This window comes from Pseudophryne corroboree, chromosome 6 (assembly GCF_028390025.1).
Source record: "Pseudophryne corroboree isolate aPseCor3 chromosome 6, aPseCor3.hap2, whole genome shotgun sequence".
NCBI classification, from domain to species: domain Eukaryota; kingdom Metazoa; phylum Chordata; class Amphibia; order Anura; family Myobatrachidae; genus Pseudophryne; species Pseudophryne corroboree.
In genome coordinates this window covers 570,817,112-570,838,754 of record NC_086449.1, presented here as the reverse complement: position 1 = coordinate 570,838,754, position 21,643 = coordinate 570,817,112, and the positions used below count along the sequence as shown (strand labels likewise).

At 44.8% G+C, this 21,643-nt stretch overlaps 1 protein-coding gene across 1 annotated transcript in view; it reads left to right on the top strand.

Annotated features, from left to right (window-relative positions):
- The window catches only part of UTP20 (UTP20 small subunit processome component), a 276,038-nt gene that overhangs the window by 147,175 nt on the left and 107,220 nt on the right, over positions 1-21,643 (top strand). Inside the window, exon 27 of the mRNA XM_063930017.1 lies at positions 2,103-2,311. Coding sequence (XP_063786087.1) covers positions 2,103-2,311 — 209 coding nt within the window. The remainder of the gene's footprint in view (positions 1-2,102; positions 2,312-21,643) is intronic.

Sequence of the window (21,643 nt, the reverse complement as noted above, 5' to 3'; positions counted from 1 at the left end):
ATAGATTTACCGGTAAGTGTAAAATCTTATTAACCCACCCAGATCTAACTCTCTCTGCACATGTTATATCTGCCTCCCCTGCAGTGCACATGGTTTTGCCCAACTGCTAAAAAAATCCTGCTGCGATCAACTTGGAATTACCCCCTATGTTCGCTCTTTTCCAGTCATCTGGAATTACTCCTGTAGCTAATGACTGGTTGAATAATTCTGTCAATGGTGCTACCAGCGCCTCTTTAAGTTCTTTTAGTATCCTTGGATGTATCCCATCTGGCCCCATAAATTTGTCCACTTTCAGCTTTGAGAGTTCTGTTAGGACCTTCTCCTCTGTAAATGTACTTGTTTCATTTTCCTGAACATTTTCCTGAGGACCAGGAATTGTAGAAGAAACCATGTGAGTCATTGGTGGCATCCACTTCTGAGGGATGGTGTGTCCCAGAGCCAGATGGAGGGGGTCAGTGGGTAGCACGGATGGTGTAATAGTTAGCATTATTGCCTCACAGCACTGAGGTCGTGGGTTAATTCCCACCATGGCCCTAACTGTGTGAAGATTGTATATTCTCCCCGTACTTGCGTGGTTTTCCTTCAGGTACTCTGGTTTCCTCACACAACCATAAAAGATTTTTGTAATGTAATATTAAAGCAAACACAAGTTATATAGCCATTTATATGCTCATTACATAGTGTCTATTGCTTGTTGTAAACATTCTACAAGAGAAAAAGAGAATATATATTGAAAATTTGCGTATTTTTCATTTATTTGTTTTTGTTAATATGAAAGTAGTGGTGTATATTCATTTTTCCCTTTCTCTCTTGATTTGTATGTCAAGGGAAAAAAAACACCTAACTAATTATGAATGAATGAGTAATTGGTTGGGGAGGTATTCTCATGCATAATTAAAGTACAGCATAATAACTGCTGTGATAATGGCCAGTTAGCCTAATATTGGATTGTATTTGACCCCAAACTAAAGAGCACTGTGCAATACTCTTGAAAATGAGCAAATTATTTTTAAGGCGTACCTGGGAATCTAGTCATCAAGTGACCTCTGACAACTTAGATGTAAAGTCATTTGCCAGTTGTCTTAACAGGCCCGTGTGTAATCTAATGGCTTGGTTTTAAAGAAGAATAAACTGATGTGTCCAGTTGGGCTGGTCACGTATAGCAGGTGGTCCTTTCATTTAAAGTTTTTGGGAGGCAGCAAGATCTGTCCGCATTTGCACGATTATACAAATCATTGATTTAAGTAGCTTGTGACGAATGTAAAAGCATATCTTTGGTATTTAATGTTAATCTCCTGATCTTTTTGCCCCCAATTTTGAAGTGGGCAAGGATACAGCCTAATTCACATATATACATGTATTTAGAAAGACGTGCGCTCATTTGTATGATTGTTAGTGAGGTCAGGCTTGTATGTGACATGGGTGGCGACAGACAAGATGCAACAGCCAATGAATGTGAGATTGATAGGAGATGGGCACCCCAACAACCTAGAATAGTGATATCCGGTATTGGAGAAACTGATGTGGAAAGATTTTGTTGTCAAATGTATCTATAAGTGAATTGTACAGTGAACTTGTTTTCTGCAGCTGTGGACCCAGTAGAAGTATTGCAGCGACTGTAAGGCTATATGGGGCTATACTTGATATTTGTGTGTTTGCACCATTTGCATGTGTTTTGTATGTGAGAGACGTGGGTACCATGCAATTTGTCACATCATTTTTCTCCTTCTGCTGTATCATAGATGATGCTACCGTCTAAATACGCATTGTCACAAACTAAACTGGCAGTCACACTTAATTGAAGTTAATCTCGTTAATATGGTACTTAGTTAGCTAGTTTAGCATTGCCCTAAGCATTAGAAGAAGCTGCATTGAGTGTCCTACTGTCTGATGTTTTTCTGCAGTATGTAGCGACATATCAGGACATGTTTCTTTGTAGTTAAAGTGCAATTATATTGATAATATAGAAAATAAATAAAAGATTGGATAGTCCTCTCAGTCTCGTGCTAGTAATATGAATATACTTCAGTTGTGTGGGGAGATTTTTATTTATTATTTTTTTGCCAAGCTTGTCTGATATCTAATCATTTTGTATTTCACAGGAGGCTGTCTTGCTGTGGTGCAGCAGTGTGTAGAACAGCTGGACCTCTCCAAGGTGCTGCCTCTGGGACGCCAGCACAGCTTACTCAATAGTCTGGAGGTAGTTTTGAAGAATCTGGGTCACTTGATCAGCCCCTACTTACCCGAGATGCTTCAGATTTTACTTTGCATTACTGCCGCTGTGTCTCGTATTCTTGAGCAGAAAGAAAAGGTAATGAGCTGCTATTACCAAGATTTTATTCTTCAATGAGTCCTTGTGTTCCATGATTCAATGTGTTCCTAGTGTTGTGGAACTTATTGAAAATATTTAATTCAGACAATATTCATATATAACACTTGCAGGTGTTGGCGAAGTCAAGGTTACCCTGTTTGAGGTTTAAAGTGACGATCATTTTAAGGTCAAAACCAGGGTTTTTTGTTTTTTTTAAGTGATTGCCAGTTTAAAATATCGGGCAGACTCTGGGATCTTGCCGATGCCTGCAAGTCACAGGCTGTTACATTATTTTTTGGAATACATGGGGAAGAATGTATTAGCCCCCCTTCTACCTACTCCTACCGGAGCTAAGCCTGCTTCTCCCTACCCCTACGGGAGCTCATCCTGCTTCTCCCTACCCCTATGGGAGCTAAGCCTGCTTCTCCCTACCCCTACGGGAGCTCATCCTGCTTCTCCCTACCCCTATGGGAGCTAAGCCTGCTTCTCCCTACCCCTAAGGGAGCTCATCCTGCTTCTCCCTACCCCTATGGGAGCTAAGCCTGCTTCTCCCTACCCCTATGGGAGCTAAGCCTGCGAGCTAAGCCTGCTTTATATGAAACAGGGAAATCTATGTGGAGTTTATACTATTAGCATTTTGGTTTTTTTTTGTCTGGGTGGTCAAGTCTTCACCAGCAGTACAAAATCTTATTAGTGTCATACTGGTACTGTGCGTTTTGAACTATTATCATCATGACTATTACTATTGTTGTTTTGATAGCGCCAAAGGGGAAGAAACTGATTTAAACTGATAAAATATTCTCATCTTAAAACATGGTGCTTGATCCTGAGGGATGATACATGATTGTGGATGCAGAAATTGATGGCTTCAAATATACTGTGGTGAATCTCTGCACCTAATATTGCTATGGGGGATTTCCTTCGCTGGCTTATGCAAGTCCTGTCCAGTAGATCCTTATAATAATAATAATAATAATAATAATAATAATAATAATAATACAGTTTGTCATCATGCAAAACAAAGAATGATTTGTTAAATGAAAGTACCACACTGTAGTGCCTAAAAATGGGCAAATGATAGGAAAGCGTACCGAACAAATTCTCTGAGCATTTTTGTGTTAAACAATGTTATGGTTCAACATACAAATAGCTGATGGAAAGAAATAATGTAGTCGCTTGGTGCATGACATCAGTTCTCTGAACCTTTTATTGGATGGTAATTTTTCAGACACCCTACAGTATGGATGACCAGAGTCGCACATAATGCTCATGCTCTTTTTAGGTCCTGGTTCTCATAATGTTCATGAATGCTAGACAGCTTTACCCAACAATTTTACCAAACGTTTGAGCCCTCCTATTTTTTCTGCAGTACAATTGCCAAACCAAGTTATCATACCAAAAGTCAAAACACTCTTGATGGTGCAACTGTAAAAATTCACAAGAATGCATCTACACATACCTGCCGCTGTCAACTGTCTTAAGAAAAAAAGCCGTTGCTGGGCTTTTCTTAATATAACTGCGGTGTTAGAAGGCCATGTTAGGTCTTTCAATACCATAGTTCCGAGAAACTTAAGATATCCATTGTATCCATTTGTGGTAGATGGAGACTTTAATACAGTGGACAGTCTCACAATAGATAAATTGTCACCAGCTTCTAGGTTTGTCTTCCCCGTGCTGGATACATATGCAGAGTTTAGAGAGGTGCTACAACTTATTGACCCCATGGCATCATCTGAATCAAACAGATCGCTCTTTTACTCATTTATCGAGAGCTCACAGCTCTTTGTCCAGGATAGATTATAGTTTGTCTAATTCTTTATTGGCCCATCTTAAAGCTGTTAGTTTAAGGATATTGTTGCCGCCCTAATGACTATGGAGTTATATTGTGATTAGGGTGGCCAATCTCGTGATCTGTGGGATCCCAGGATTTACGGCAAAAATCAGTCGGGATTCAATCCCGGGATTGGAAGCTCCAATCCCGGGCACTTCGGGATCAGGTGGTCCTATGTTTTTTTTAAATGTGGGGCAGCGTTGAGCGTCCTCAGGAGGCTCAGACACTGCCCGGGTCCCTCCTCCTGGCTCCCCCTGCGCAGTGTGAAGTGAAGTGTCAGAGGTTATGCTGCGCAGCCAGCCACCCGCATATCTGCCGCACAGACCTCGCCGGTTCACTCCTCCTGGCTCCCCCTGCACAGCGTGACGTGAAATCAGAGGTCACGCTGCCCGCTACCCACCACATGGACCGCATGGCTCCCCGCCATCCAGACCTCATTGAACTGGAGGAAGTAACCCACCCACCTTCCCAGGTACTATGGTGGTCAGTTATGTGGACGGGGACACAGGAATCAAACCTATCCTGGGGTTGACCATATTTCAGTTCCGATAACCGGGAAATCCTTTTGAAGTCGTCTGGTTTTCGACAATTGCTGTCTTATTCCTGGTTGAATTTTCTGGACAATAATATCACACACTGGTATAACCCTGTTCTGCAAGACATCAATGCGGTAATGAGGGGTAAAAACACTCTTTTGTTGCAGCACTGAGTGACACATCCTTCAAGAAAACCTATACTCAGACTATTTTCATAGGTTTTATTCTTTATAGCCCTATTCCTCCACAGGATACTTTTCATAGCTTGTTTTGAATGAAGCGGTCTTGCCTAAGTTGACCCAAGAGCACAAAAAGGTCTTCTGTATGGGGAAGTTACTGAGGAAGAGTTACATGTAGTGATTATTGCTACTTAAGGCTTCAGGTCTGGACGGACTTAGTGGTGTTTATTATAAGGTGCTTGAACGTGAAATAGTGCCTACTCTCTTGGAATTATTTAATACTGTTTACAGGTCAGCACCGGACTATTCATCCTTTACCAGTGCATACACTACCTTTATTCCGAAACCGGGGAGAGACCCCATGCTGGTAGACTCCTATAGGCCATTTACCGATTTCAAAGTTTATGGCCAATAGACTACAACTGACTCTCCCTGACTTAAGGTGCATACACACCATGCAATATTTTAGTCACTATCGCTCATTTCTCTTACGTCCTAGAGCAGGGGTGGGGAACCTTTTTTCTACCGAGGGCCATTTGGATATTTATAAAATCCTTCGGGGGCCATACAAAAATTCTCAACTTAAAAAATTACCCTGCCCCCCAGCAGGTCTGCCCCATAGAGGTACTGTGTGTGCGCGCCGGAGGCGCGCGCGCCAAAAAAATGGGTGTGGCCAGTTAAAATGGGACGTGATACACATATGCCCCCAATAGTGCAGTGCCAGATCCACAATTGCCCACACAGTGCCAGGTATACAAATGCCCCTCACAGTGCCAGGTATACAAATGCCCCTCACAGTGCCAGGTATACAAATGCCCCTCACAGTGCCAGGTGTACAAATGCCCCTCACAGTGCCAGGTATACAGATGTCCCCACAGTGCCAGGTATACAGATGCCCCCACAGTGCCAGGTATACAGATGCCCCCCCCCCCCCCCCCACAGTGCCAGGTATACAGATGCCCCCCCCCACACCCACAGTGCCAGGTATACAGATGCCCCTCACGGTGCCAGGTATACAAATGCCCCTCACGGTGCCAGGTATACAAATGCCCCTCACAGTGCCAGGTATACAGGTGTCCCCACAGTGCCAGTTATACAGATGCCCCCACAGTGCCAGGTATACAGATGTCCCCACAGTGCCAGTTATACAGATGCCCCCACAGTGCCAGGTATACAGATGCCCCCACAGTGCCAGGTATACAGATGCCCCCCACAGTGCCAGGTATACAGATGCCCCTCACAGTGCCAGGTATACAGATGCCCCCCACAGTGCCAGGTATACAGATGCCCCCCACAGTGTCAGGTATACAGATGCCCCCCACAGTGCCAGGTATACAAATGCCCCCCACAGTGCCAGGTATACAAATGCCCCCCACAGTGCCAGGTATACAAATGCCCCCCACAGTGCCAGGTATACAGATGCCCCCACAGTGCCTCCCCCCCTTCCGTGCTACTTACCGCTCCTTTCGGCGGGACACGGAGGAGAGCGCGGCTATGTTGGGCGGCAGCGTGTAGGACTTGAAACCAGCCGCCGGTTCGAGAGCCAATCAGAGCTCGCGGACCGGCAGCCGCGGCTCCTGATTGGCTGCCGGTCCGCGAGCTCGGATTTGCTCACGAACCGGCGGCTGGTTTCAAGTTCTACACGCCGCCACCGCGCTCTCCTCCCTGTCCTGACACTGACAGCTGAGATACGCTGCCGCCGGACTGAGCGGCGGCGTGTCTCACTGGGAGAAGCGGGTGGGCCGGAGCAAACTGCTTTGCGGGCCTTATACGGCCCGCGGGCCGGAGGTTCCCCATCCCTGTCCTAGAGGATGCTGGGGACTCCAATAGGACCATGGGGTATAGACGGGATCCGCAGGAGCTTGGGTACACTGAAAAGACTTTAACTGGGTGTGAACTGCCGCCCTGGGCAGCATTTACTGAGGTCTGAGATACCGGCAGAAGGCTTTTCGGTGCCTCGGCACCGTTTTTCAAACCCCCGCCGGCATTTTAATTTTTCAAATTTAGCGGGCTGAAGCGCGCCGGGAAGGGGCGGAGCTTAGTCGCGCGGCTCACCAGCGCCATTTTCCCTCATACACGCGGCTGCATGAGACGCTGGCCGGGGACCTCCAAAAGCTCCACTACAAGTAACGCGGAGCTAATCGGGGGGGGGGAAGGAGGGGGGGCACAGTTTTATGGTGCATATTTACTGTTTTAAAGCAGCGCCTTTTACATATATTAGTTGGTGGGATATATGGGCGCTGGGGTGTGAGCTGGCATACTCCCTCCGTGTTCCTCTTTCCGGGCTTCCTTGTGGGCCTGTCCCCTAGCTGAGGCATTGTGTGTGTTTGTTGGTGTGTCGATACTCAGTGTCGGCATGTCTGAGGCTGAATGTTATTCACCGGAGGAGGTTACTGGGGGAGCAGATGCGGGTCTGGATTTGGCTTTGTCGGCGCAGCCGACACCTGATTTATTCACATTGTTAAATACACTTAATACAAATGTGGCTTCTTTGTCAAAGAGGTTAGATAAATCAGAGTCGCAGACATAGGTGTGGAGAAAATCCATGGAGGATGCTTTGTCTCAGGTGCAGACCCCATCGGGGTCGCAAAAGCATCCGTTTACCTAGGTAGATACTGATACCGACACGGATTCTGATTCCGAGGTCGATTTCACTGAGGCTGCTTTACATCCACGAGTGGTTAAGAGTATTCAATACATGATTGTGGCTATAAAGGATGTTTTACGCATTTCTGATGAACCTGCGGTGCAGGAAACAAGGATTTGTTTGTTCAAAGGGAAAAAACCTGAGGTGAAGTTTCCCCCCTCTCATGAAATGAATACTCTTTGTGAAAAGGCTTGGGAGTCGCCGGACAAGAGGTGGCAGATTCCCAAGAGGATTTACATGGCGTATCCTTTCCCCTCTGATGACAGGGAAAAATGGGAGGTGTCTCCAAATGTGGACAAACCTCTATCTCGTTTGTCTAAGAAGGTGGCGCTTCCGTCTCCTGACACAGCAGCTCTCAAGGATCCGGCGGATCGCAAGCTGGAGACGTCTCTGAAGTCCGTTTTTGCTAATACGGGTGCATTGCTCAGACCTGCTGTGGCGTCGGTATTGGTGAGTAGTGCTATTGCTAAATGAGCTAAGAATTTAGCTGCTGATATGGATACCCTTGATAAAGATAATGTTCTTTTGACTCTTGGTTTTATCAAGGACGCTGCAGATTACCTGAAGGATGCGGCGTTGGTCTCTTGGGATCAAGAGCCAATGCCATGGCGATCTTGGCCAGGAGGGCGCTGTGGATCCATCAATGGAATGCTGATGCCGACTCCCAAGAGAGCTATGGAAGCTTTACCCTTTAAAAGTAATGTCTTGTTTGGGGACGGCTTGGCTGACCTGGTTTCGACCGAGACTGCAGGGAAGTCGTCTTTTCTTCCATATTGTTCCCACACAACAGAAAAAGGCACCACATCAGCAGATGCAGTCCTTTCGTCCAAATAAATACAGGCGGGGAAAAGGTTCGTCCTTCCTCGCTTCAAAGGGTTGAGGAAGGGGAAGGAAGTCGCCTGCAGTGTCAGGCGCCCAGGACCAAAAGTCCTCCCCTGCCTCTACCAAGTCCACCGCATGACGCTGGGGCTTCCCTGGGGGAGTCCGGACCGGTGCGGTTCTTCAGTCAGGTCTGGATTCAATCAGGCCTGGATCCTTGGGTCCTAGAGATTGTATTTCAGGGATACAAGCTGGAGTTTCAGGAGGCACCCCCTCACCGGTTTTTCATTTCGGCCTTACCATGGTCTCTTCCGGACAGGGAGGTGCTGAAGGCAGCAATACAAAAGTTGTGTCAAGAGAGGGTCATTGTTCCCGTTCCCCCGTCCCAACGGGGGGGGAAGGGTTCTACTCGAGCCTCTTTGTTGTACCAAAACCGGACGGTTCGGTCAGACCGATTCTGAACCTAAAATCCCTCAATCCATACTTGAAAGTTTTCAAGTTCAAGATGGAATCTCTTCGAGCTGTGATTTCCAGCTTAGAAGGGGGGGATTTTATGGCATCAGTCGACATAAAGGATGCCTACTCACACGTCCCAATATATCCTCCGCATCAAGCCTTCCTCAGGTATGCGATACAGGATTCTCATTACCAATTTCAGACGTTGCTGTTTGGGCTTTCCACGGCCCCGAGGATTTTCACCAAGGTCATGGCAGAAATGATGGTTCTCCTACGCAAGCAAGGGGTTACCATTATCCCGTACTTGGACGATCTCCTGATAAAGGCGAGGTCCAAGGAACGATTACTGAGAAGTGTGAATTTGTTACTATCAGTTCTGCGACAGCACGGTTGGGTACTAAATTTGCCAAAATCTCAGTTGATTCCGACCACTTGACTGCCTTTTCTGGGCATGATTCTGGACACGGAGTTACGGAGAGTGTTTCTTCCGGAAGAAAAAGCTCTGAAACTACGGACGATGGTCAGGAAGCTTCTGAGGCCGACAAGTGTGTCGATTCATCACTTTACTCGGGTTCTGGGGAAAATGGTAGCGGCGTACGAAGCCATTCCATTTGGCAGGTTTCATGCCCGGGTGTTTCAGTGGGACCTGCTGAGCAAATGGTCCGGGTCTCACCTGCACATGCACCAGAAGATAGGTCTATCTCCCAGAGCCAGGATTTCTCTCCTGTGGTGGCTACAAACTTCTCACCTCCTAGGAGGTCGCCGGTTCGGTATCCAGGACTGGGTACTACTGACAACAGATGCAAGTCTCCGAGGCTGGGGCGTAGTCACCCAAGGAAGAAATTTCCAGGGGAAATGGTCGCTCCAGGAAGCTTGTCTCCACATAAATGTTCTCGAGTTAAGAGCCATTTACAACGGCCTTCTACAAGCAAGATGCCTTCTTCAGGGTCGTCCTGTCCTGGTACAGTCGGACAACATCACAGCGGTGGCGCATATAAACCGTCTAGGCGGAACAAAGAGCAGGGCGGCTATGGCGGAGGCCACAAAATCCTTCGCTGGGCAGAACAACACGTGAGCACCCTGTCAGCAGTCTTCCTCCCGGGCATGGACAACTGGGAATCAGATTTCCTCAGCAGACACGATCTCCATCCGGGAGAGTGTGCTCTTCACCAAGAGGTATTTGCGGAAGTGACGAAGAGTTGGGGAATTCCGCTGATTGACATGATGGCGTCTCGCCTCAACAAGAAGCTTCCGAGGTATTGTTCCAGGTCATGGGACCCCCAAGCCAGTGCAGTGGACGCCCTTGTGACTCCGTGGGTGTTCCAGTCGGTGTATGTGTTCCCTCCACTTCCTCTCATTCCAAAGGTACTGGGAATCATTCAACGAGCAAGAGTTCAAGCGATTCTCGTCGTTCCAGATTGGCCAAGAAGGGCCTGGTATCCGGATCTTCAGGAATTACTTGTGGAAGATCCTTGGCCGCTTCCTCTAAGAGAGGACCTATTATTGCAGGGACCATGCGTGTTTCCAGACTTACCGCGGCTGCGTTTGACGGCATTGAAGTTGAGCACCAAATCTTAGCTCGAAAAGGTATTCCCGAGGAGGTCATTCCCACTCTCCTTAAGGCTAGGAAGAAGGTTACGGCGAAACATTATCACCGTATTTGGAGAAAGTATGTTTCGTGGTGTGAGACTAAATTGGCTCCTACGGAAGAATTTCACTTGGGTCGGTTTCTCCATTTTTTGCAGGCAGGCGTCAATGCAGGCCTGAAATTAGGCTCCATCAAAGTGCAGATTTCGGCTTTATTTATTTTCTTTCAAAAGGAATTGGCTGCCCTCCCAGAGGTTCAGACCTTTGTAAAAGGAGTGATGCATATCCATCCTCCGTTTGTGCCCCCTGTGGCACCATGGGATCTTGAGGTGGTCTTGCAGTTTCTTATGTCTTCCTGGTTTGAACCTTTACGTAAGGTTGAGTTAAAGTTTCTCACTTGGAAGGTAGTCATGCTGTTGGCTCTGGCGTCTGCCAGGCGTGTGTCGGAGTTGGCGGCCTTATCTCTTAAGAGTCCGTACTTGATTTTCCATTCGGATAGGGCGGAATTAAGGACTCGTCAACAATTTGTGCCGAAGGTGGTTTCTTCGTTTCACATTAACCAACCTATTGTGGTACCCGTGGCTACGGATGCTGTGACAGTTCCAGTGTCTCTGGATGTTGTGAGAGCTTTAAAAATCTACGTCACCAGAACGGCTGTTGCCAGGAAGACAGAGGCGCTGTTTGTCCTGTATGATTCCAACAAGATTGGTCATCCTGCTTCGAAACAGACTATTGCACGCTGGATTTGTAGTACGATTCAGCAAGCTCACTCTTCGGCTGGGCTGCCGGTGCCGAAGTCAGTGAAGGCCCATTCTACCAGGAAAGTGGGCTCATCTTGGGCGGCTACCCGAGGGGTCTCTGCACTTCAGCTTTGCCGAGCAGCTACGTGGTCGGGTTCAAACACCTTTGCTAAGTTTTACAAGTTTGATACCCTAGCTGAGGAGGACCTCATGTTTGCTCAATCGGTGCTGCAGAGTCATCCGCACTCTCCCGCCCGTGTTGGAGCTTTGGTATAGACCCCATGGTCCTTTTGGAGTCCCCAGCATCCTCTAGGACGTAAGCGAAAATAGGATTTTAGTACCTACCGGTAAATTATTTTATCCTAGTCCAGAGAGGATGCTGGGCACCCATCCCAGTGCGGACTGTTACTTGCAGTGTATTCTTGCTGGTTAAATTAGTTTATACACGGGTTGTGTATTTGTTGTTTTCCGCTTGTTGCTGTTGTTAATTCATACTGTTATCTGGTTTACTGTTACTCCGGTTGTACGGTATGTTTGTGGTGTGGGCTGGTATGTGTGTAGCCCTTAGTTCAGGGGTTCTCAAACTCGGTCCTCAGGACCCCACACAGTGCATGTTTTGCAGGTAACCCAGCAAGTGCACAGGTGTATTAATTACTCACTGACACATTTTAAAAGGTCCGCAGGTGGAGCTAATTATTTCACTTGTGATTCTGTGAGGAGACCTGCAAAACATGCACTGTGTGGGGTCCTGAGGACCGAGTTTGAGAACCTGTGCCTTAGTTTAAACAAAAATCCTTTCCTCGAAATGTCCGTCTCTCCTGGGCACAATTCCTATAACTGAGGTCTGGAGGAGGGGCATAGAGGGAGGAGCCAGTTCACACCCAGTTAAAGTCTTTTCAGTGTGCCCAAGCTCCTGCGGATCCCGTCTATACCCCATGGTCCTTTTGGAGTCCGCAGCATCCTCTACGGACTAGGAGAAAAGTATTTACCGGTAGGTACTAAAATCCTATTTTTCCCCCTTCTGAGCGTTAATGACTGTTGGCCGTACATGCAGCTCACTCTGACAATATCGTCAGAAGCTGCATGTATGGGCTGGCTGCTGCGTGATGTCACTGAGTGATATCGTTTGCGGTATCGCTCAGTGTGTACGCACTATGGGGGTAATTCAGATCTGATTGCTGGGCAGCGATTTTTGCAGCCCTGCGATCAGATAGTCGCCGCCTACAGGGTGAGTGTATTTTAGCTGTGCAAGTGTGCGAACGCATGTGTAGCAGAGCTGCACAATACTGATTTTGTGCAGTCTCTGCGCAGCCCAGGACTGACTCAGCCACTACGATCACATCAGCCTGTCTGGGACCGGAATTGACATCATACACCCTCCCTTTAAATGCTTGGACACGCCTGTGTTTTTCCAGACACTCCCTGAAAAGAGTCAGTTGACACCCACAAACTCCCTCTTCCTGTCAATCCCCTTGCGAACGCCCATGCGAATGGATCCTTGGCACAAACCTGTCACTGACCGGCGATCCCCTTTAAAGTCGTGCCATGCGCCGGCGCATACGCTTGATCAGTTTGGATCTGATCGACCGCTGTGTGAAAACGCTCAACAGCGATCAGATCTGAATTACCCCCTATGTCGTGCGGCTTGTGAGGGAAGGGAACACACTATGCGATATCACTCATGGAGCGTGTCGCATAGTGTGTATTCACCTTTACTCACGCCCCATCAATTGAGTTTTGTTCATGGACGCCACTCTGTAAAAGCTATACGTACAGCAACAATGGCTTCTGCTCAAAGTCCTGGATCTAAACATACAGTATACTGCTTAGTCTGGACGAGCAGAAGACCTTGACACTGTGACTTTGCCCCATCTGTTTAGGGTGTTTGAGTGGAGATCGTTTGATGCTAATTTCATTAAGATCATTGATTATTTGTACTCGATGCCCACATCTTTACTAGTTAACGGCATGAGAGGGGGAACTTTGCTTATGCAACTTGGTACTAGATAGGGTTGCCCGCTCTCCGCTTTTTTTCAATTTGTCCATAGAGCCACTATTGAGGGTCCTTCAGGCTTCTCCTGTATTCAAGGGAATAAAGGTAGGAGATTCAGAGATTAAAATATCAGATTTCAACAGATGATGTCTTGTTGTACATTGTAGATCCTAGGGATTCCCTTGCTGGGATTTTAGACTTACTGAAGGAGTTTGGGAAAGTGTTGGAATTTAAAGTTAATTTAAATAAATCTGTGGGGATGTATTTGGTGCCAGGGGTCACTAGGCTGACTTGGAGCAGACAGATCTCTCTGACCTAGCAAGTACCCATATTGTTTACCTAGGTATCAGGCTTCCAGAGTATCCATCGGAATTATATTGTATAAATATAAAAGAGGCAATCTCAGCTATCTTATCTGAATTGGAAGGATGGAATCATCTGTTGCGCTCTTACCTTGGCAGAGCCAATTTAATTAAAATGCCCATCTTCTCACGTGTGATGTATTTATTGCAATCTTTGCCTTTAATACTTAGCAAAGCGTATGTTGCTAAAAATCAACGCCTTGTTTAGATGTTTCATATGGAATAGCAAAATACAGCGCATAGCTCTATTAAAGTGTCAAATGGTGGTATTTATTCGCACATATTTAGGCTTATAATCATGCAGCTTTGTTGCAACATCTCTTTGGCTTTTTGGTAGTAACACATTTGTTAATACTACATTGGAAATACAATTTCTGCCAGATGGCAACTTGATAACTTTTCTCCATTGACTAACCACCTGATCAATCTCAGTGTCAAGTTTATACATTCTGGCATATACTTCGCCGTGCTAGTAATTTGAATGCTCATAAGTCCTTATTTTTTTACTTTTCTGGATAATTGTGAGTTCCGGCATGTGGAGGCAGCCTTTCCATTCTTGGCTTTTTGGCGAGGAGGACTTTTGGATGTTCGTTGAATAGTTGACCCCACTTCAAAGAAAACATTATCGTTTGCACAAGCCAAACTAAATTTCCCCATACTTTAACGTTAACCATTTGCATAATTTCAAATGCAACATGTACTTTATCACTGTGCAATTTATCACTTTCCAAGGCTTGATAAATATGGGCCATAACATGGTAGTAAGAAGAGAACACTGCACATTGGCTTGGTTTAAAATACAAATAAAGACAAAAAATATATATGTGGAATGTCCCAAGGCGCAAACTAAGGACCTGTGCTGCCTTCTGTACAAATAGGACCACCAAATCCTACAAAAAGAACATAATATACAACAAAATACAGAATGTCGCTCAATCCAGTTTCAGACAGATTACAGATGGAAATAAATTTCACCAAGTCTCTTAAATGTGTCCCTTAGGTGCCTGTGAGAGTCCCAAGGTAATGGCAGTAGGTGCTTGATCTCCTCTGTATGTCTTGTATCCTCAGAAAGGGAGACAAAAAAACACCAAACCAGACCAGAGTGTAGTAATTCCAGATATGGTCATCCGATAATATTCGTATGTAAGAGCCACCACGTACCAAAACTCACATGAAAGCTGGTGAAAATAGTCACATAAGGTGTTATGCAAACACAACCAAACAGCAGCATCGGTAGATGTCAAGGTTACAGATGAACTTGCTGACATCCACCGACGCTGCTGTTGCTGCTGCTCAGGGGCTGAGGCTGCACCTGATCTGCAGGACGGGGTCGGGTTACTGGTGCTGAATGAGTCATCTGTTTGGTTGTGTTTGCATAACATCTGATGAAGGCTCTTGGTCCTTATGTTATCCCTGGTCTTGCTCAGAGAGGGGGACGTAAAGATACCGTTACGGGATTGATATCGCACTTGTCAGTGTGAGTAAGGTACGTTATGTACCTTCATGATGCTTTATAAGTTGAACTCTCTCCTAGAAGATATATCAACTTGAGGTGTGACATGCAAAGATACCTTTATAGGGGACATTCTCTTTCAGACTGTGTAAGTACTGTACGTCTGTACCTTATCACATCTCTCCTCGTGACTATTTCAGTTAAAAGATACCGTTATGTGACTACAGTATTTTCACCTGTTCATGTGAGTTTTGGTACGTGGGGGCTCTTACATATGAATATTTTCGGATGACCATATCTGGTATTATTACATCTCCCTTTCTGAGGATACTGCAGTAACAAGACATACAGAGGAGCTCAAGTACCTACCGCCAGGGTCAGACTGGCCCACAGGGGAAACTACCGGTGGGCCCACCTCCTCCTTTAAGGATTAGGTTCCAGGCTGTATCCTAGTGCACTTTAATTATACATTATACATACGTTACCTTATACTGCACAGGACTATGGGGGTCATTCCGACCTGTTCGCACGCTGCCATTTTTCACAGCGCAGAGATCAGGTCACTACTGCACATGCGTATGCACCGCAATGCGCAGACGCTTCATACGGGTGCAAAGCGGATCGTTGCTGAGCGATGGATTTAACGAAGAATCCATTCGCACAGCCGATCGCAAGGAGATTGACAGGAAGAAGGCGTTTATCGGTGTCAACTGACCGTTTTCTGGGAGTGTTTGAGAAAACGCAGGCGTGTCCAAGCGTTTGCAGGGCGGGTGTCTGACGTCAATTCTGGGACCAGACAGGCTGAAGTGATCGCAGCGGCTGAATGAGTTCAGACCTACTCAGTAACTGCACAAACTGTTTTTGCAGAGCTCAGCTGCACAGGCGTTCGCACACTTGCAAAGCGAAAATACACTCCCCTATAGGCGGTGACTGATCGCAGCGCTGCAAAAAGTAGCTAGCGAGCGATCAACTCTGAATGACCCCCTATGGGCCCAGCCCATGCACTCTCTTACGGTTAGATGGGCCTCTGTGGTGGTTGGCCACACCTCCACTATTGCCTGGCCACATCCTTAAGCATGGGCCCCTACCACTGTATTTCCCCGGTGGGCCCTTCTTGCCCCAGTCCGACTCTGCCTACTGCCATCACAGGCACCTAAGGGACACATTTAAGAGACTTGGTGATATTTATTTCTAGCTGTTATCTGTCTGAAACGGGACTGAGCGCCAATTCTCTATTTTGTTGTATATTTGGTTTAAAATACATTAAGGGTAATCACTGTGCTTTTTCAAGTAATCACCTCATTTAAAATCATGTGTTACATATTCATACAAACATTCTATATGTTCTTATAAACAACTTTAACAATGTACTTCATGTAATCTCCTTTCTCGGAATTGCTAAACTTTGTCTTTACAGCAGTTTTTCAGTCAGTAATTCCTAGATATGTGCCTCATATGCCAGGCAGTCATTTGCAGAGTTCATTTATCACTTCATTAGACATCAAGGTGTGAAAAGTTCAGGATGTTAAATGGCACAGGCTTCACTTTAGGTAATGATTATAAAACTCTTCTTGGGTCTGTAAACTAATCACTTAAGAGTAATACTGCAATAACTTAACAGGGCAGGATGCATCTAGATCTGTAAAAAAAAAAAAAAACAACAACTTAATGTTAGTTAAAATTCTACTTCTTTTAGGGCACGTCTCTTAACAGCCCTAAGAATGTACATTTTAAAGTAAAATGATTGTGTTTATGACCTCAGTGCTGGAATTTATTTACAGAGGGGCAGCTAAGACTTCTAGAAGTCATGGCTTAGGTCAAAGCTCAGTTTCCCAAACAGTTGCACAAAATTGTCTGATAGCTAGCATGGAATTCACCTTGAGGCTGTTCCATTACTTTGATGTTATATTATAGATACATAGTTATATATTAGGTTATGTGAAATGAGTGTATATGTGTAATATAAGTGTATGTTAATACCGTTAACTCTTAGGACTGGTGAAATTGGATCTGAGTATGGATAAGTTGTATTATTAAGCCTTGGAGACTTATAAACTTCAGATAGATAAAGTACAGTCCTTTTGGCTCCTAACTGCCATGTCCTAGACAAGTGGGGATATTAAAATGTCCCCGCTAAATTTTTGAGTAGAAAAAATGGGATATTTTATTTTTACCTGATATTTGGCTATTCAATTACACCCTGGTTTGTTTTTTTCCCCCCCCCCACACAAAAATAATCACATTTTCTCACGAAAACACTTAGGGGACGTTTCAGTTGTTTTCTCCCCCTGTGGCTACCAGTAGGGGATGCAAAACGGGGCAAATCACTTGTTGCTCCGTTTAGATGCCTTTTAGCCGCGGGGGTGCAAGAAGAAATGTGTGCAAAGACCTTTTCCTGAGGTGCGTGAAGAAATGTGTGCAAAGTTGTGGTTTAGGTGCCCTAACCAGGACTAAGCCCCATTAAGCGTGATATCCCGTTAATTTAGACAGTATATCAAGAGTGCAAAAACAATTGAAATACATCTGGCCCTTGGAGGGAGATATAGTACCAGCCAATCAGCTCCTAACTGTCATGTTACAGGCTGTGTATGAAAAATGAGAGCTAGAAGCTGGTTGGTTGGTACTTTATCTCCATCCACTTTCTCTCTCCAGGTCTTAGTACATAGACCCCTATGTGAAGCTGTTTAAGTTGTGTAAAATAAAAACATTAGTAGATGGCAATGTATCATGACATAACTGTTTTCCGGAGGTGGTTGTAAGCGCATGAGAAAACTGTCTGGTAGATTTATGATCCACTGGTACATTCTTGGAGGTTTGCCACTTATGACGGGCATACTAATATAATATAAAACTAAGGAGGTCCAAACCTCTAAATAATTGTGACTTCTTCAAGTATTTATTTACAATTAAACATTCTGATTTATACATATTTGAATAATTTTTATTTTAGAATATTGTCTTTTAATTATGTATGAGACATTAGGCAGCTCCTTAAGAAGTATACAGGCTAGAATTTGTTAATATTTGCCATTTCCCCCTATATTTTTTGTCTTTTAAATTGAATTTACTTTTGCAATGTTGTACAACACTCATATACAAAGTATATAGGCGCACATGGATTCAGTATGACATCCCGGTTGTCGGGATCCCGGCGGTCAGGAGACCCACGCTGGGATCCCGACAGCCAGAATACAGTCGGCGAGCACAGCTTGTCCCCTTGTGGGCTCACTCCCCTCACCACGCTGCAGGCCTGGTGGCGACCTTAGGTCGCCACACTAATTATTTTATTCCCCCTCGGGTGGTGGCGTGGACCACCACCCAAGTGGGGAATCTGGGCGGAGGTTGGGATTTTGACTGCTGGTATTGTGCTGGGTGTCAGGATTCTGACCACCGGTATTGTACGAGGTGTCTGGAATCCAGCGTTATTATCCTGACCCCCGGGATCCCGACAGCTGGCAAACTGATTGCCTCCCGCACATATATAGGGTATTAGAAGAAGCTAGATAATTAACACAGAAGCAAATAACATAAAGAATCAGTATGGTAATAATAAACAGTGGTGAGTTCAAAATACACTACAAGGCTATGATACCCAATGCTGGGCAAACTCCCAGCTAGCACCGGAGCCAGGAATACTAATAATGCAACCAAATCAGAAACAAGCGCGTGTAAGGAGTATTTGCTGAAGCGTGCAAAGCCTGTATGACCCACCATATCAGCACAGACGGTGTAATGGTAAGCATTACTGCCTCACAGCACTGAGGTCATGGGTTCGATTCCCATCATGGCCCTAATTGTGTGGAGTTTGTATATTCTCCCCGTGCTTGCGTGGGTTTCCTCACAGAATCCAAAAATATACTGGTAGGTTAATTGGCTCCGTAGAAAAAAAAATTAACCCTTGTGTGTATGTGTGTACATGTGGTAGGGAATATAGATTGTAAGCTTCAATGGGGGCAGTGACTGATGTGAATGGCCAAAATATTCTCTGTAAAAGTGCTGCGGAATATGTGTGCGCTATATAAATAACTGGTAATAAATAATATCAGAATCCAGAGAGTTTCAAGCACTAAGACTAGGGCCTGAAGGTGACATTCAGGCCCACACCACTCAAACTGGGTCCAACATAAATCCATCTGTGTAGAAATGACATAGGAAGATCATATCAGAAATAGAAAATGCCCCAAAACAAACACCAGATGCATGGAAAAACATACAGAGACGATTAACCATACCACGTCTAGCAGAAAATCAGTATTTAAACAAACCTCCAACATCAGGCAACAATGAATAGAAGAATATACTAAATATCCAAAGAATTCACGTAGCAAACTTCAACTAAAGAAAGACCCAGTTCAGGCTAGCATTGCAGTTGTTTATTTATACAAATAAGACACACATTTTCAATAAAAAAATACGCTTGAGCCAAGTCTCGCGGAACCAGGTGTGCTGAGAAGGGCTTTTTGCGGTGACTAGAGTGTATGAGGACACATCTGTACACAAGTGACTGCCAATGACCTATATGATATACTATGATAATACCAAATATTGCTTGCTTGTATGGATAATAAATATCACTTAAGAGTGTTTCCCAACTCCAAACCTCATGTAACCTGACCAGTGTATGTTTTACAGATCTCCTAGTTGGTGCACAGGTGTATTAGTTTTTGGCTGACACATTTTAAAAGAACCACAGGTGGAGCCATGGCTACCAGCAGAAATTGTGAGGCTCGGGACTGACCAAATAGGCAGGCCCCTTGCCTCTCAGAGCGAAATATACTGTGGTGGACCTCCCCATTGTCATAGGTGCAGTAGAACAGGTTGGTAGGGCAAAGGTGTTAGTAATGTTCCAGCCCTCCCTTTTGTCTCTCCAGCTCAAGCCGGCCCTCCCTACGGTCTCTCCAGCCAGCACGTGCCTCCTGTTTATCCAGTTTCCAGCCAGCCCTCCCCTTTCTCTCTCGCCAGCCCTCCCCTTTCTCTCTCGCCAGCTAGCCCTCCCTTTCTTTGTATCTGTCCAGCCAGCCCTCCCTTTCTATCTCTCCAGCCAGCCCTCCCTTTCTATCTCTCCAGCCAGCCTCCCTTTCTTTCTTACTCTCTCTCCTGCCAGCCCTCCCTTTCTTTCTTTCTTTCTTTCTTTCTTTCTTTCTTTCTTTCTTTCTTTCTTTCTTTCTTTCTTTCTTTCTTTCTTTCTTTCTTTCTTTCTTTCTTTCTTTCTTTCTTTCTTTCTTTCTCTCTCTCTCTTTCTTTCTTTCTTTCTTTCTTTCTTTCTTTCTTTCTTTCTCTCTCTCCTGCCAGCCCTTTCTTTCTCTCTTTCTTTCTTTCTCTCTCTCCTGCCAGCCCTTTCTTTCTCTCTTTCTTTCTCTCTCTCTCTCCAGCCAGCCCTCCCTTTCTATCTCTCCAGCCAGCCCTCCTTTCTTTCTTTCTTTCTTTCTTTCTTTCTTTCTTTCTTTCTTTCTTTCTTTCTTTCTTTCTTTCTTTCTTCTTTCTTTCTCTCTCTCCTGCCAGCCCTTTCTTTCTTTCTTTCTTTCTTTCTTTCTTTCTTTCTTTCTTTCTTTCTTTCTTTCTTTCTTTCTTTCTTTCTTTCTTTCTTTCTTTCTTTCTTTCTCTTTCTTTCTTTCTTTCTTTCTTTCTTTCTTTCTTTCTTTCTTTCTTTCTTTCTTTCTTTCTCTTTCTTTCTTTCTTTCTTTCTTTCTTTCTCTTTCTTTCTTTCTTCTTTCTTTCTTTCTTTCTTTCTTTCTTTCTTTCTTTCTTTCTTTCTTTCTTTCTCTCGCTCTCTCTCTCGCTCTCTCTCTCTCTCTCTCTCTCTCTCTCTCCAGCCAGCCCTCCCTTCTATCTCTCCAGCCAGCCTCCCTTTCTATCTCTCCAGCCAGCCCTCCTTTCTTTCTTTCTTTCTTTCTTTCTTTCTTTCTTTCTTTCTTTCTTTCTTTCTTTCTTTCTTTCTTTCTCTCTCCCTGCCAGCCCTCCCTTTCTCTCCTTTCTTTCTTTCTTTCTTTCTTTCTTTCTTTCTTTCTTTCTTTCTTTCTTCTTTCTTTCTTTCTTTCTTTCTTTCTTTCTTTCTTTCTCTCTCTCTCTCTCTCTCTCTCTCTCTCCAGCCAGCCCTCCCTTTCTTTCTTACTCTCTCTCCTGCCAGCCCTCCCTTTCTTTCTTTCTTTCTTTCTTTCTTTCTTTCTTTTTCTTTCTTTCTTTCTTCTTTCTTTCTTTCTTTCTTTCTTTTTCTTTCTTTCTTTCTTTCTTTTTCTTTCTTTCTTTCTTTCTTTCTTTCTTTCTTTCTTTCTTTCTTTCTTTCTTTCTTTCTTCTTTCTTTCTTTCTTTCTTTCTTTCTCTCTCTCCTGCCAGCCCTCCCTTTCTCTCCTTTCTTTCTTTCTTTCTTTCTTTCTTTCTCTCTTTCTTTCTCTCTTTCTTTCTTTCTCTCTTTCTTTCTTTCTCTCTTTCTTTCTCTCTTTCTTTCTCTCTTTCTTTCTTTCTTTCTTTCTTTCTTTCTTTCTCTCTCTCCTGCCAGCCCTCCCTTTCTCTCTTTCTTTCTTTCTTTCTTTCTTTCTTGCTTTCTTTCTTGCTTTCTTTCTTTCTTTTCCTCTCTCTCTCTCTCTCTCTCTCTCTCTCTCTCTCTCTTTCTCCTGCCAGCCCTCCCTTTCTTTCTTTCTTTCTTCTTTCTTCTTTCTTCTTCTTTCTTTCTTTCTTTCTTTCTTTCTTTCTTTTCTTTCTTTTCTTTCTTTCTTTCTTTCTTTCTTTCTT